The sequence below is a fragment of the Salvelinus namaycush genome, chromosome 8 (genome assembly GCF_016432855.1).
Source record: "Salvelinus namaycush isolate Seneca chromosome 8, SaNama_1.0, whole genome shotgun sequence".
Classification (NCBI taxonomy): domain Eukaryota; kingdom Metazoa; phylum Chordata; class Actinopteri; order Salmoniformes; family Salmonidae; genus Salvelinus; species Salvelinus namaycush.
This window is the reverse complement of record NC_052314.1, coordinates 36,234,698-36,252,429: the sequence shown is the minus strand read 5'-3', so window position 1 is coordinate 36,252,429 and position 17,732 is coordinate 36,234,698. Positions and strand designations below refer to the sequence as shown.

At 41.4% G+C, this 17,732-nt stretch overlaps 1 protein-coding gene across 1 annotated transcript in view; it reads right to left on the bottom strand.

The window, feature by feature from the left end:
* LOC120052109 (pituitary adenylate cyclase-activating polypeptide type I receptor-like) overlaps window positions 1–17,732 on the bottom strand; it is a 54,602-nt gene that overhangs the window by 14,465 nt on the left and 22,405 nt on the right. The window contains exon 4 of the mRNA XM_038998959.1: window positions 14,073–14,177. Coding sequence (XP_038854887.1) covers window positions 14,073–14,177 — 105 coding nt within the window. The remainder of the gene's footprint in view (window positions 1–14,072; window positions 14,178–17,732) is intronic.

Below are 17,732 nucleotides of genomic sequence, written 5' to 3'. Positions count from 1 at the left end.
AGGGCAATGACAGAAGAGGAGGGTAGAGAGAGAGAGAGATAAGGGCCATAGTGGCAGGAAATAATGAACACAAATAAACACACACCAAACACATAGAGACTAGGGTTCGACTCCTGGCCAGGGCTACCCACAGAATTCCCAACAATATACTTACATGGTTGGTTTCATTGACTCTTCCCTTTAACTGCCCCTAATTGACCCATTTTTAACTACAACTTCTTGGAGATCATCAACTTGAGCAAAGTGAGGTGTAGAATCACTGATCTATCAAGAGGCTCCCGAGTGGCACAGTGGTCTAAGGCACTGCGTCTCAGTGTTCGATTCCAGGCTGTTTTACAACTAGCTGTAATTGGGAGCTTCATAGTGCGGCACACAATTGGCCCAGCACCTTTTAGGTTTTGGCCAGGGAAGGAGGTCATTGCAAATAAGAATTTTATCTTAACTGACTTGACTAGTTAAATAAAGGTGAAAAATTAATTTTCTACAAATACGATTCCTTGTCAAATAATAGGTTTTGTGTGATTAAGATTCGCAGAGCTACGCCTCCCCTGGCTCAGGCGATCCCCCTGGCAAACACACACGCACAACCAAACATTGATTGATTGGAGACAGCTTATGTCAATTACAGAACATTTACCATTGATTTTCTACCTGCAGCTACGCTAGTGGATAATGTTGGAAATACTGGTAAAAGCCCAGTGCCTCCCAGTGCCTCCAGCACTGAGCTAGCCACGACACAGCTTCACCATGAGGTAGCTGCTTGCTAGCTAACGCCCCACTAGCCTCACGGCTATAGAGTTATACTGTGCTCACCACCTCAGCTCCTCGTGCCGTGTTACTAACGACGCCAGCGCTTCAATCCCTGGAAAGGCAGAGGGTTTTACTGCTTCCGTTTTTCAGAAATGTACAAAGCCTCAGCCCAAGTAATTAGAGACCTCAACGTGACATCTTTATTGTTGGCTTATCAGGCTGAGTTGCTGGAGGAGGTGGGGAAGCATCTGGACTCGGACACCCTGGATTCAGATGCTTGGGAGGAGATCTGTATGAATACAGACCTGAGCCTCCGTTCCTCCCATATTACCATCCAAGGCTGTGGTCATACCATGAGCCTAGTGGAGGTGGGAGAAAGGGTACTTTGGCTAAGCTTATCTAGCTTCAAAGAGAAAGTGCACAATAAAAATTAGGGGTTCATCAAGGGTTCTTCGAAGAACCTAAGGGTTCTTGGCACTGAAAATGGCCCCCAAAAGGTTCAGCCAAGAAGGGAAAGGGGGATACCTAGTCAGTTGTACAACTGCTAACCTCCTTAGCTGGTGGGGGTTCTTGCAGGCACCTAACTGCCCAAATAAAACATTTTGATTTGAATTTGAAAGGACAGCAGGTTAAGGCACTTAAATTGAGTAGATCTTTACATTTTTCAGTTAAGGTTTGTCCCTTATATGATCTAAATTGATATTGTTTAATGATGATACCATCTATCTTTTCATATTTGTGCACATCTTTCTAAAACAGAGACTGGACACAATTCAATGGATATCGATCAACAACGAGGTAAGGATATGTAGGCTATAAGAATATGTTGAAGGCTAGCTGTATTGTGTGCAGATGACTGAACTGCTCACTTGTGTGTCTGTGTCTGCAGGTATACAGACAAGGAGGCATACACAGGTATGTCAATTGGTATTGGTATGTTATGCAGATTGCATTTACCATCTTCCTCCCTTATCTCTTCAATGAATATCCAATAGGCCTCTACATTATGGACAAGGTATGTGTATGAAAACCATCATCAAAACAGATTTTTTCATTCACATTCACCCCAAAAACCAAGGTATGAATACTGTTGTGTGTTTTGTCAATCTTATGTATAGTTGCATTTTTTGGGATTCACAGACTTCACCCTTCCTACATCTCTGATGAATATTGATGGATTCCGGGTACTAACTCTTAAACTTGGGATAGGGTTAATTATCAGGTATCCTATTGAAATATTGAGTGCTTAGGTTTAGAGGGTCAACACCAGAAGTTAATGGTTATCTGTAGGAGGAAGGTATATGGTGGGTGCAATTAAGCTTGGAATGTACTGAGAGTAGGGAAAGCGATCACATGTGGCAGACATTGATAAGGGGAGAGAGCCATGGATTAGTGATGAAGGGTCAGGTCACGTTAAGGGACAAAGAAAAGTTTATGGCCCATAAACACAATACATAAAGATACAATGTTTGTTCAGATGAGTAGGAGGAGACTCAGCCTAGGAGGAAGGGTTACATATCAGTGCTTGTGTGAAATGTTGTGGTCTGATGCAGCTGTATTGACCCTCTGGGAAGAGTAAACTTGGTTTGAGCTTCCGTAGTGTCCGTTGTGTTTTATACTCTGAGAAATAGAACCTCACAATATAACAAGCAACCTGTTCAATCACCACGCACTGCAAAATCATTCTGGCTATGGATACGGAGAACATCAACACATTAACATCAATTTCGCCAGAGGAAATACCCATTGGACTTGGGGCTCTGCATATTAGCATTTTTTGTCTTCTACTTTGCCACTAAAATCATATTAAACTGAGAAATAAAATATTGTGTTATTGTTACGCATATTATTATCATTAATAATATCAGGGGTATTTAAAAAATGGACCCCAAAAAGTTCTTCAAAAGTTTCTTTGAGGATCCATTAAAAGGGGTTATTTGAAGAACTTATAGGGGTTCCCCCACAGTTTCACAGCCTTTAAAGGTCCCAAACTGTCATTCTGATTCCCATGTACCATGGGATGAACATGAGGGAGGCTGGGCAACGGGTTCAACCAAATCTGAGCTGCTATACTGTTGCAGCTATCATCCGGATATTTCAAAATGAGAACCGGTAAGTAACTGTAAGTGCTGTAGTCTTACTGGTACAGTAATATGTACTGTTCTTTCATAATGAGAAGGATCTATCACTAAAACCATTCAAATGTTTTTACAGAACTGCAAGAAAACCAATATCTGGTGCAAGAGTGTTTACCCCAGAGCAGGAGACCCACATTGTAAATATGGTCATTGCAAATAACTGCATCAGACTCAGAGACCTGCAGGACCACATAATGGCAAATAACACCATATTCCAAAACGTCAACAGAGTGAGTCTCTCTGCATTGTCTCGTCTACTTAAAAGCAACAGAATTAGGATGAAGCAGCTGTACAGAGTCCATTTCGAAAGAAACTCAGACCGTGTAAAACAACAGAGATATGAATATGTGCAGGTAAGCTATACTATCCTATCATTGGTACTGGATCTGGAAGTGTATGGTGCTACATCATATTGACTGATCCCTGTCTTTTCCTACTGTGCTACATTGTTTTGTCTTGTCTCTTTCAGAGAGTCATGGAGCTAAAAGTGCATCATGAGCTAATATAAGTGGCGAGGCATGTTTCAATCTCGCAAAAACAAGGGGCCACGGCAGAAATATCATCGGACACCGTACCATCATCAACGTCCCGGGACAACGTGGTGGCAACAGAACAATGTGTGCGGCTATTAGTCAAAACGGCGTCCTCACCATGATGCAATCCTAGGCCCATACGACACTGCACACATTATCACATTTCTGGACACCCTCCACAACAGACTAATCCCTAATGACAAGGGGCCAGAGCAGCCCAGATACGTTATCATCTGGGACAATGTTAGTTTCCACCGGGCTGCTGTGGTCCGCAATTGGTTCACAAGTCACCCACTTTTCATTGCACTCAATCTCCCCCATACTCTCCGTTCTTGAATCCTATTGAAGAATTCTTCTCTGCATGGCGTTGGAAGGTGGATGATCGCCAGCCCCACCAACTCATACCCTTTCTACAGGCAATGGAGGAGGCTTGTGGAGACGTTGATCAGGTGTATGCCAGGCCTGGATAAGGCACTCCAGGCGATACTTCCCACGCTGCCTAGCTCAAGACAACATCTCATGTGATGTGGATTAGTCTTTTTTTCTAGCACAAATGTTTTTGTTTTCTTTAACAGTGTTTTTTTTGTTTGAGAAGTGTTGAGAATTTTAAAAAAAACTTTTCCCCCTTATTTGTATTGATAGTGTGTTATGTTCGGAATACACATCCATACTTTACACATTTGGATACCTGTGTGTATGTGTGTTTACTACATGTATGACTATACTTTATTGAAAACTGCTATGCCCTGCACACAGAAAAGTGTTTTTCATTTATACTATCAGTGTGTAGTTGGTGCTTTGTGTGCTTATTCAAATGGTTTGTGTGTACTGTATTGACGCAAAAACATCATTTTTAAAAGAGTTTGAAGAGTTTTGCAAGAATTGTTTACTTTTGCCAGAGATGTATACTGTTTTGCTGGTTTGGTGTAAGGTTTTGTGGTTAGTGTGTAGAGTTTTGCAAAAATAGCCTATAGTTTCAAAGATAATGTCTAAGCAATCAGAAAAAACTGTACTTCAATTTCTGTGCATTTTGTTATTTTCATGTTTTACGTAGTAGTTCTATTATGTGTTTATGCTGCAACTCTTAATTGGGTGTGAATAGTCGTACATTCAGATGTTGGCTGATATTCTTTGCTTTGTTTTCTACACACAGTAAGCACATGGCATGGCTGCCAATATTGCATTATGGGAGTGCGTGCTGGTTAGGCTCCGTAAACATAATCTACAGTAGGTGGATGTTGTGTTATTCATTCATGGCTGTGTGTTCTGTATCATCTGCACATAGTGTTATGGCATGGTTGCTATTATTGCAAGAGCACACAGTGAGGTTGTGGTTACCTAGAGGGCAACACTAGCTACTCCTTCCACGGCATCTGCTGGAGCATTGCAGTACGATGGCACATCATTTTAGGATAGTAGTAAGCAAGTTTATGTGCGTTATCATGCATGCTTGTACATAGTGCGTATGCAGGCATTTTATACCCTGATGCAGCTCACTGAGCGAGACTCATATTGTCACGCCCTGACCTTAGAGAGTCATTTTATTTCTCTATTTGGTTAGGTCAGGGTGTGATTTGGGGTGGGCGTTCTATGTTCTCTATTTCTTTGTGTTTGGCCGAGAGTGGTTCCCAATCAGAGGCAGCTGTCTTTCATTGTCTCTGATTGGGGATCATACTTAGGCAGCCCTTTTTCCCTCCTTCAGTGTGGGATCTTATCTTTGTTTTGAGTGCATGTAGTTTGCACGACGAAGCTGTTCGGTCGTTGTATTGTTTTTTGGTGTACATTTAAAATAAAGAAGAATGTACGCCTACCACGCTGCACCTTGGTCTCCTTCCGACGAAATACGTTACACATATCTACCAATTTGTGCTGTTCCAAATGTGTGGGTTCTACATGAACTGTTCAGCAGTCAAGTAGCAGGATCTCTTGTGCTACTTGAATGGTGTTCAGTCTGTCATCGGCTAAACATTTCTGGGTCTTTTCAGTATATTCAAAGAGGTACAGCCTCATTTTAAATTGATACCTCTGCCTAACCCTCACCTTTCCTCCTCAGATTTTAAGTTATCACACTGGACCTTAGTGGGGAAGCATACGCGTATAGCTGTGCGATGACTAATCAAGGCTTGCTATAGTTTCAGCGTGTTGGATGGGCTGTTGATACTACCATCATCTAGCATGTGCTGGGCTTGCTAAACACCCACATGGTGATCAGTGTTGACGATCAAGCATTCATTGCCTCTAACGGGAAGGATCTGTTAGCGGTTATTCAGAAAATGCAGGCTGATCTAGTAATCTATGGGGTCTGTTTCTTTCGTTATCAAGTCATAATTGTATTATACTCTCATGGCTTACCAGCATATACCATTAGACATTAGCCTTCAGCTCTAACTATTTGTAGGTCTAGGTTTTGATTATCAGGTGACTCTCCCTGTGCACGCTGAGCAATTTCAGTAAGACATTAGGCTGTTTAGATAAGGTGGGTACGTAGCTAATGTTATTTGCGGTTTTGAGGGATTGTTAGTAATACTGTATGTTTTATGCTATGTGATGGTATGTCATGGCTGAGTTGTGCCGCTCTGCAGAAGTCTACTGTATGGTCTTCTCTCTGTAAAATGTCTTCTGTTATATAACCACATATGCCTTTTCTATTCCAATTTCAGTCAGGCAAATGCGCCTTATCATGCTCCAATAGCAGGGTTTCAGTTCACCTTGGGCGTCAGGACCCTTCAGCATGCAGCCTGCTCAAGAATCCATCTATCTGCCTACTCTTCATGGCCTACGGAGAAGCAGCGAACATGCATATGAGAGTTTCTCTCCTCTCTCTCAGTAGTTTGTGTTCACGTTAAGGCAACAGTGTTGGGGTGACATTACACTTTTCCAGAGGCGGTCCATATGATGACTTTAGGGGTTCTTCAGTCTGAATACACTAAACGTTCCTTCCCTTTACTTTTGTATGATCTCTTAGGTTCTGTTTGCATTATGGACTCTCACTTGTGGAACATTGTCATCGTCACCAGAACTAACACCGCTTTGTCCTCTCTTTCATGTTATGCGGCCTGCATGCTGAACACGGGCAGCACCTGGCGAACCTCTGTTCAATATTTATCACTGATAATGGCAAACGAGATATTGGTTTTCATCACGGCTCCGTCTCCTCTGCCAACGCTGCGGGCTATCCCCTGAGATATACGCAGCCATTCATTTTGCATTGGCGCTGCTTCATTGGCGTCTCTATCTGTCCCTGCATCCACACTGAAGATCATAGGGCGTGGTCTTCTACTTCCTACGAACGCTATATTAGATTAAACGCCAAGGAGATTTTGGATGCCAAAAGTGATGAGTTCATCTGCGAGATCCCGTGATTTATATAGTTCACTATGTCGGCGTTCAGCCCACAGTCAATAGCTTCGCTTCGGTTGTCCTCGTAATGAAGTTCAGTGCATATCAGTACAGGTGGTTGGCTGGGTGCTTATTACTTAGGTTGCTTATAGTAGATATTTCATGCAGACCACAGATGATTAGGCTACTCATATAGTTCTGTTCTTTAGGGTGGCTGGGTTCACACTGCTACTTGGCAGATAGGCAGTTGTGCCAACATTAAGCTCATCTTGCCCTAAGCGAGGGTACCCAGCTGTACATAACATGGGATAGATAAGAGTTATACGTCGCTCAGTATGCAAAAATGGTTAACATTATTTTATTTATTTTTAAAATACTTTTTACCCCCTTTTCTCCCCAATTTCATGATATCAAATGGGTATTTACAGTCTTGTCCCATCGCTGCAACTCCCGTACAGACTCGGGAGAGGCGACAGTTGAGAGCCATGCATCCTCTGAAACACGGCCCTGCCAAGCCGTGCATGCGCCCGGCCTGCCACAGGAGTTGCTAGAGCCGTTTGCTGCTACTACTACCTAACTACAGTACCACTCAAACGTTTTGACACATCTACTCATTCAAGGGTTTTTATTTATTTTTACTGTAATAGGTGTCCAAACTTTTGACTGGTACTGATATTTCAGGCTTTTTAGCACTTTTGTGTTTAAGTTCTTTTTAATTGAAGATGTATTATTTCAATAATTATCCCTTCTTCTAATATTGTCATTTATCTATTTATTAATACTATGAATAGAAAGTAAAATACGAATTATTTTACAACATTCCCTATCTTGAATGGTAAGGTATATTTGTAAATTATTTCTTTATCAAGGAATGTATTTGATTGTTTTCCTGTTGTGTTTTACCATGGATAGTATTGGGTGTTCGGTTATTAGACACATCGATGGGAACTTTGTATTATTTAGAATAGCCATGGAGTAGTCTTGGTGTCTCGGAACAGTTGGTTATTTAAGTGATAATGCCAGAGAAGCTGGAGTTTGGTGGATATATTGGCACGGGTGTTGTTAGGCCCGAGACGAAGTCAAGCGCCGGCAAACCATGCCAATGTATCCTGCAAGCACCGGCGTGGAGGGCATTATCACTTTTATACAATGGGTTAACAACATATTCCAATAATGATTGACATATTTTCATTAAAAACGTTTTGATTAATTTATTCATACTATTTCATCCTTCCACAAGATATAGTCCCGACACAAATCTAGGGTTGCTACCCAAGCCAGCTGCATTTTCTTTCTATCGGTTCGGTTGCCAGAGACACGACCCAGTCGTTCAGTCTTTTTGTTCTGTATTTGTTCTGTACCCAGTCGTTTGTTGTTAATGTTCCATTGCCATACTGGCTGGCAACGTTCTTATCCCTTGCTTGCTAGCTAGCCAACTATGGCTAACTTACAGTCACGTCAAACTGTGCAGCCAGAATAACAACAAAGTAGCTGAGTTTCAAGTTCCTTGGTGTCCACATCACCAACGATCTATCATGGTCCAAACACACCAAGACAGTCATGCAGAGGGCACGACAAAACCTTTTCCCCCTCAGAAGACTGAAAAGATTTGGCATGGATCCCCAGATCCTCAAAAAGTTCTACAGCTGCACCATCGAGAGCATCCTGACCGGTTGCATCACCGCCTGGTATGGCAACTGCTCGGCATCTAACCGTAAGGCGCTACAGAGGGTAGTGCGAACGGCCCAGTACATCGCTGGGGCCAAGCTTCCTGCAATCCAGGACCTATATAATAGGCGGTGTCAGAGGAAAGCCCATAAAACTATCAGAGACTCCAGGCACCCAAGTCAAAGACTGTTTTCTCTGCTACCGCACAGCAAGCAATACTGAAGCGCCAAGTCTAGGACCAAAAGACTCCTTGACAGCTTCTACCCCCAAGCCATTAGACTGCTGAACAATTAATCAAATGGCCACCGGACTTACATTTGTTTTGTACACTGCTGCTACTCACTGTTTATTATCTATGCATAGTCACTTCACCCCTACCTACATGTACAAATTACCTTTAACCAGTACCCCCACACACTGACTCGGTACCGGTACCCCCTGTATATAGCCTCGTTATTGTTATGTTATTGTGTTACTTTTTATGTTTTTTTAACTTCAGTTTATTTGGCAAATATTTTCTTAACTCTTCTTGAACTGCACTGTTGGTTAAGGGCTTGTAAGTAAGCATTTCACGGTAAGGTCTACACTTGTGCATGTGACAAATAAAGTTTGATTTGATTTGCATTTGTTTTAGCTGTTTTCTAGTGACATTTATTTGGATACATTCATAACAATGAACTAATGAGGCACGATTTCACCTGGCATAGAAAATGTGCTCTCTCGTTAGGACACTATTATTCAGTGGAGCCAATAACATAGCTAACACAATCACCTCAAACTGAAGCTGGAAAGACTGCAAACTAGCTGCACTTCGTTTCATTTTACCTTGATTACCTTTTTTTTTCAATGTTGCAAATATCAGAGAGACAGGCAGCGAGGTTTATACAAATCTCCGCTGTTTAAAACGATATGTTTGTCTAAAAGAAATGTGAGATAATGTCTCGATGTTTTTTATAGTGGAGATCAAGTTTATAGATTGTCTGGCTGGGCTGATGAAAAAGTGGATTGCGCAATCAGATGGAACAGAGTAAATAGGCATTTTAACGTTGTAGATTTAGCCGGTGGTAACTTGTAGAATAGACACCGGCTGGAATGTGGTTTTAACAATCAGCATTCAGGATTAGCACCATCCATTGTATAACAATGAACTACGAGAGCTACACGTTGATTGAATTTGGGTAGTTTTGTATTCATCCATATCCCCAGAAATCTGACCAGAGTTGAATGCCTTGGTCCACGCTCTCAGTTTTGCGTTGATGTTGCTATTTACCCACGCATGAGATTTGATTATGGCTTTGAGAATAGGTGTTGTGTTTATTTTGTAGACTAAGCATCTTCCACTATGCTATCTCCTTGCCCCCTCTCTCCTGCCTCTGGCCTCCCACTGTAGAAGTAGTGAATTACTATCCACTAATGACACCTTTATAACAGCTCAGTAGCCCTGTATCAATACAGCAGCTTACTGAGAAAAGAACGTTAAAGAGGGTTTAACACAATGGGACTGTGAAGCTGTCTATTGGCTGTTATGGATAATACATTATAACTGCACCCATCCAGTACCTTGCTCCACAGTGAGACGGTGAGCGGTAGGAGAATGAATGTGGGGTATTGAACAGTATAGTGAAGAGTGGGCGGCTTGACTGATAAGATGCCAGTGAGATTTTAGATTCTGTATTAGCATTAGCATAAAGTGGCTAGTGGCCATAGCATGGGGAGGCCTGTAGCCCTGCAGCCATGGTAAGACAGGGTTGGTGGGTGAGTGGATGACTCAGCTGTACTATCTAGCCTAGCGGTAGCATAGCGTAACTGAGGGCTAAGGCTAAAACTCCAGAGACAGTAGAGACTGAACAACTGTGGCTAACAAGCTTCAACAATGCTCATCCTCACACTCCTCCTCACTCTCTCAGTTGAACCCTTTGATTTTTGATTATTTCTTTATTTTTCCCTCCGTGGCTCTAAGTGCCTCTGGTGTACTTATCGTTGACTGAGTCTGCGGGGGAGGGGATCCAGGGAGTGCTCTGTAGGCTAGCTCCCACTCTTAATTGAGTTATGAGGTCATCGATCACATTGACAACCCCCACCCTTTACTCCCACTCACTCTTAAAGTTTAAGTCCAAGCTCAAGTTTCACTGAGATAATGCTTCAAGGGGTTTTTCCCTTTCTCTTGTTCTTTCCATTTTTATTTTGATATTTATCTCCCTCTCTCACACACACACACACACACACACACACATTCTCCGTCTTTTGCTCTCCCTGTCATTGAGAAGTACAAGCCATATACACAAACCTCCACACCAAAAACACTGAATATTTCCCTAAACTTACCCATTAATATTGGTTAACACATATCAAACCAATACACACTACATATTTCCCTGCAGTCACACATGCATTTTGGTCAACACACACACATACTTCCACAGAGTGTGTTTCTGACTCCATGGAGACTTTCTTAGTGTATTCGTTTTAAGAACATAAAACACACACACAGTGTTGAATGTATCATGTTTAAACACCTTATCCAATGTCAACCATTTTACGAGCCGTGAGAGAGGCCATAACAGTGTTGGTTCTTTAGTGTACACTCCTAGAATTAGTGGTCACTCAAGGAACCCTGGAAATCCTCAAGAACCCTTGAAGTATAAAAAATATATACAAAAATTATTTGATGAAAAATTATTTTGGGCCTTACTGCTATTAGCCCATACAAATGCATGGAATTACAGATTCACTACATGGAACAACAGATAGTCCCCCCCCCCCCAAAAAAAATCCAAAGGAAGTTATTTCTGAAGTGTCTGTCCTATATCTGAGAGATATAAGATCACAAAACATTTTTATTTAATGTATTTATTTTACATGTATTCAACCTCTTATTTTTGGGACTCCATGTATACTTCCATAATTTTTTTCAACTGGTACCGGGGGACTGTCAGAAGAGCAAAACAACTTGTACGTATTTGTGAGAGTCTCACCTTTCCACAGAGGGGTCATATTAGTGTGTAGCCCAAACTGTTCGGACGCTACAGAAGAAGTTGGCAGATTGGCTGTCCCGACTTCAGATGAGTCCCAAGATGCTTGTGCGCACATCCAGTGAAACCCCCCCCCCGCCAGATATCTATAGCTTTCACCCAACGGATTTTGATGGGGATTTTTTTATTATGATAATTAGATTTCCGCGGGGCGCGGACATCGACTTTGGGTTAACATGTATTTAAACTATAAACTACCTGCCCTCCAGGACACCTATAGCACCCGATGTCACAGGAAGGCCAAAAAGATCATCATGGACAACAACCACCCGAGCCACTGCCTGTTCACCCTGCTTCCATCCAGAAGGTGAGGTCAGTACAGGTGAATCAAAGCTGGGACCGAGAGACTGAAAAACAGCTTTTATCTCAAGGCCATCAGACTGTTAAACAGCCATCACTAACACAGAGAGGCTGCTGCCTACATACAGACTTGAAATCATTGGCCACTTTAATAAATGGATCACTAATCACTTTAATAATGCCACTTTAATAATGTTTACATATCTTGCATTACTCATCTCATATGCATATACTGTATTTTATACCATCTATTGCATCTTGCCTATGTCGCTCTGTCATTGCTCATCCACATATTTATATTCATATATTCTTATTCCATCCCTTTACTTAGATTTGTGTGTATTAGGTAGTTGTTGTGGAATTGTTAGATTACTTGTTAGATATTGCTGCACTGTCGGAACTAGAAGCACAAGCATTTCGCTACCCTCGCAATAACATCTGCTAACCATGTGTATGTAACCAATACAATTTGATTTGATTTGATACTTTTCCATTGAATTTAACGGTAAAAGTTATTTTTATGTGCAGTATGTTATCACGCACAGTCTTTCAACCGCAAAAAGTCAGTTTGATGGAAACATCTCTGCTGGTAAAATGCACATTTTGTTTTGTGCAGATTTTTGAATATTCAACTGAAAATCTGTCACAAATTGGATGTATACCTAGCTACAGGTATCAACGATATTTTAAACAGCTCCCAGTTGGCATGTCTTTTGTGACGCAGTTCACAGCAGCACTGACAGATGTGTTGAATTGACAGCTGCGTTGGAGTTTTTAAACGACCCTTCCCCTCCTTTAGTTCCATACAGCCTGAAGACCTAGCCCTCCATGACACTAACTAGCTAATATAAGACACAGATGAAAGGGGAAATATATAAGTATCTTTGCCATAGATTAATAGGGTACATTTTTAACTGTATTTGCTGACACCCTACAGTCAAATTTTGCCACCAGTAGAGTAGCTATCTAGCTATATAAACCACACCACTGTGCAAACATGCCTTCTCCGAGGCGGTACTTATTTAAATTAGGTAATAGATATCATGTTACCATTGGTGTATTAAAATTAGAGTTAAGGTGATGTCACCTTGTTCCCTTCAAGGGTAATTTCACCCTGGGGGAATCTAGGCTTGTTTTCATAATGTCTGAGGCATTTCTAAGTCAGTGAGATGTGTTTCACACATAATTGACCAGGAGGAAGGCAGGTCTGGGGAGGTGCGAGATCTGAAAAAAAATGTTGTCCTGCTTTGTGGCATTTCACAAAGGCTCTATGTTATACTGATCGCACTATTTGTTTTGTGCGTGTAGATATGGTTGGACTTGTTCAATATATTAATTGGACATCTTTCAGTGATGTTCCTATAGGTGGATTCATTGCTAAATATACAAGCTGAACCTTTTATTCCAGTCTGTGAAAGACTACAACTTGTGTGGGGCGGGTGCTTTGTGTTCTGGCCCTGTCCCTCCCACAAGGTGGGCTATTTTGAAAGGGAGGCGGACACTAACAACACAATCCTTTGGGCAAAACTGAAAGAACTGACCAGACCGCAATGGCTTCAAGTGATTCCTCTCATCAACACGAAATTGACAATGGAGCATTTTTGTATGTTCTATTCTATTAGCTACATGGTGGCATTCAACCATACATGTTTCAACCGGAATATAGCGAAGAGGATTTGAAAAAAAATTGTTAGCTAGAAGAAAAAAAATTGCTAGAAACAAGTGTCACGGGACTCGTCTGACGGTAACCCATACAAACCAATGGAAGTATGGAGGTAGTTTTGTGCCAAAGGAGCATAAAAAATGCTCAGGCGGGTAACCTAGACAAGTTCGGGTATGCGCCAGCCGAACTGAAGCATGCAGAAGCCTTTATTCGCCAACTGATTCGTATCTTTGGTGTTTGCATGCGCTATTAATGACCCAACTCATAGCAACAGTAAACAGTAGAAGCTTTCACCTCTGATCTTTCGATATACATCAGTGGATTGATCAGGAAACACACACATACTGACATCCTTCCTTACACCTCTTCAGAAGCTACATTGGTTCTGCTTATATAAACTTCTCCCCACTGAGATGTGTGGGTTAAGGCCATGTTTAAAGGTCAATCAATCAATCTATGAAAAGTATTTATAAAGTTATTTTTACATCAGCAGTTGTCACAAAATGCATATGCCATTACCCAGGCTATAGACCCCAAAGGGTAAGCAGAAGCAGAGGCATATTGTCTAGGAAAAACTGCTCAGGGACAAATCGCTCAAAGGTCAAAGGATAGGGCCAAAAGTTAAAGGTGAAAGGTTGGACATCATTACCTTTGTTGGCGAAGAGCTGGGAGATGTCTGAGCAAGACACATTGACAATCTGGCCCACATCAGCCCGGTACCAGCACCTGACCTCATCCCACTCTGTACGACACCCTGAGAAACACACACAGAGGCATGCATGCACACACACACGCACCCACACAGAAAGAATGGATGTTAGCACCTCACTTCATCCCACTCAATACGCCACCCTGAGATACACACACACACACATGCATGCACCCACGCATAACACACACACAGGAGGAAGGAGGAAAGGATACGAACACAGTTTGTCACTTCCTGTCAGCAAGCTGTAGACGGACAGCGGATTTGTGCCGGGTTTGATGGGTCCAGTGTAAACTCTAACAATCAAATCAAATGTTTTGTCACATACGCTGAATAAAACAGGTGTAGACCTTACAGTGAAATTTTTACTTAGAAGCCCTAACCAACAATGCTTTAAGAAGTTAAGAAGAAAAATGTGTTAAGTAAAAAATAGAAAAGTAAAAAAAAACATTTAAAATAACAAAAAGCAGTAAAATAACAATAGCAATAGCGAGGCTATATACAGGGGGTACCAGTACAGAGTCAATGTGCGGGGGCACCGGTTAGTCGAGGTAATTGAGGTAATATGTACTTGCAGGCAGAGTTAAAGTGACCATGGATAGATAATAAACAGAGAGTAGCAGCAGCGTAAAAGAGGGGTCTGGGTAGCACTTTGATTAGCTGTTCAGGAGTCTTATGGCTTGGGGGTAGAAGCCTTTTGGACCTAGACTTGGTGCTCCGGTACCGCTTGCCATAGCAGAGAGAACAGTCTATGACTAGGGTGGCTGGAATCTGACCATTTTTAGGGCCTTCCTCTGACACCGCCTGGTATAGAGGTCCTGGATGGCAGGAAGCTTGTCCCCAGCAATGTACTGGGCCGTACGCACTACGTCGTATAGTGCCTTGCGGTCGGAGGCCGAGCAGTTGCCATACCAGGCAGTGATGCAACCAGTCAGGATGTAGATCAGAATGTAGATCACATTGGGACTGGAGGAACAGGGAAAGTAATGACAGTGTGTAATCATAACCAACTCCTGGCCATGAGACACAAAGTCCCTTTTAATAACAGAACACTAATATCATGCGTGCATATAGGTCTTTCTATAAATAATGGGGCCAATGTGTGACATTGAGATAAACATTTCAAAATGGTTTGAAACAAAAGAAAAATGATTTTTTTATGCAGCTCCTCATGTGTTCTTAGAGAAATAAAAGTGAATATATGCAAATTAGCCCATAGCTCCACCTATACAACAACATAGACCTAGGACTATACATCCTTTAAGCAGGGTTCATACAGACATTGGCAAGTCAAATTCAAGGACTTTCAGGGACTTTTTCAAGCACTTAATTGTAATTTTCAAGGACCTCAATGTTATACAATTGTATAATTTATATAATTGTACATATAGGGCCTAATATAGAACCCACCTCCCCAAAAAGCATGCATGAAGTGTGCCACTACACCACTTTAAGAATAATGCATTTTTTAAGCCTTGATGTTGAAAATATTTTTACATTCTAAAATATGTGCAAATCATGTGGATATTGCCTGGCTAAATACGTAGATTGGATGCATGCATGGAGATATTTCTGTAATATACAGTATTTGGCCAACACAGGCACACGTAATAAAGACATGAATAGCTGTATCATTAATCTCACCATCGTTGTTTTTATTATGCGAAAGTGACCAAAAACCAGGTTCCTTTTTTAATGGAAGGATTTGTTTGGAAAGCCAAGTTGAAGACAACATTAGATGCTATCGTCCTCATAATAACCACATTGGGTTTGACTGCAACGGAGTAGCACAACACCCTTCAATTGAAGCGGTGGGAAACAAATGAAAGTGGCCACATCTCTTGCTAAAACTGATAAAAAATGTAATCACAAATAATTATAAGGCAGCTGGAGAACTTATGAATTGTTGAATTTGATTGAATATAGCTACGATTCCCGCTTATGTTTTAACGTAATGACATGAACAAATTGGCAGATTATTATCAATGACTTATCAACAGCTGTAACAAGTGGGTCAGCGTCGGAAATCCTCACTGGTATCCTAGTTTATAGAAAGACCCATATGCACGCGACAGAAGAGAGAGCGAGAGAGGCAGAGAGATGTGCATCAAATCAAATGCCGTTGGTCAGACGCGCGCGGAGTACAACAGCTGTAGACTTTCTGAAAAGCGTTGAGTTAAAAGGAAGACAAATATTTGCGAAATTAAAAAGGAACTAGTAACACAATAAAAACAATAATGGGGCTATTTACAAGGAGAACAAGTACTGAGTCAATGTGCAGGGGTACGAGGTACAGTACAGTAGTTGAGGTAATTAAGGTAATACCGTATGCATATGTGGGTAACGGTAAAAGTGATTAGGCAATCAGGATGTGTACTAAACAGAGTAGCAACAGCGTACATGAAGTGTGAAAGTGTGAGGCGTCGATATGCGTATGCGAATGCGTGCGCATGGAACATTCGCCTAGGAACTGGCACAACTCAAATCTGAACCACCTACAGGGTCACAGTGACTCTATAGGTTTGAGTAATGAGTACAAAATCACTTTAAGTAACTGTACTTTAAGTGACTGTCCTATATATTAAGTGCAACAGGTTTTGTCAGCACATTGGGGTTTACAGTGCACCTGATCTGGTTTGAGAGAGTGGTGGAATTAGATTGGGAAATAAGCTCAGTGTACAGATATAGGAACTTCATTTGAGCCCGTTTGCCACAGCAGGAAAATAATATTCCAGTAACAGGATATGTGAATAACTATGTGAATTATAAATAATGGATATTTTTTGTAGGGGTTGATACGTTTTTCGTAAGAGAAAATCAAGTCTGAAATTTAGAAGTGGAAATTACAAACCTCAGAAGCCTTTTTACTACAAGTAAAAAATGTCCTGCTTTGCAGGAAAGTTTTCCTGCATCTTAATTGCATCACCCTGTTGCAGGAAAGTTTTCCTGCAACAGGGTGATGCAATTAAGATCTTACATCTTTTTTCTCCCTTTCTGCAGGTTTCAATCTATCCTTCTCTCACTCCTCTGGCTTGCACTTTTCCCCTCAGGCTTTACTTTCAGATTTTTAGTGGTTCCATTTCTTTTCCATTTCTCCATTTGTCATACACAGATAGCTCTCGGTTTGGTTGTAACGCTGTTTACAATATTGTTCAGTCTGGATTTACTATACCGTATTTCTACACCTATGGCATTCCAGAAATGACATTATGTGAAGATGCCGATTTGTTGTGAACATCTGGCCAATAGGGAAGAAGGAAAGAAATGAAGAAGGGGCAAGATACTGTATATACCTAGAAGATGTTCAATAAAAAATCTTGCTTGCAACTGTTGGACTAGTGATTACACTCTAGATCAGCTAGATGCAGGCAAGAGTGTAATATTTAATGTGTCACTATCTGTCAATGTGTCACTGTCTGTCACCTCAAATCTTTCTCTCGACCCGCGTTGTAAACTTTCCTTTGATCATAGGCTAGATTATAGCAACCTCATGATGAGTACAGGGAAAATGTGAAGAATCTTGTAGTAGCCTAAACCTGCCGATGTTACATTAAGCTGGGTGAATATAATATGAATCACAGTCATCCAATATGCTGTAAT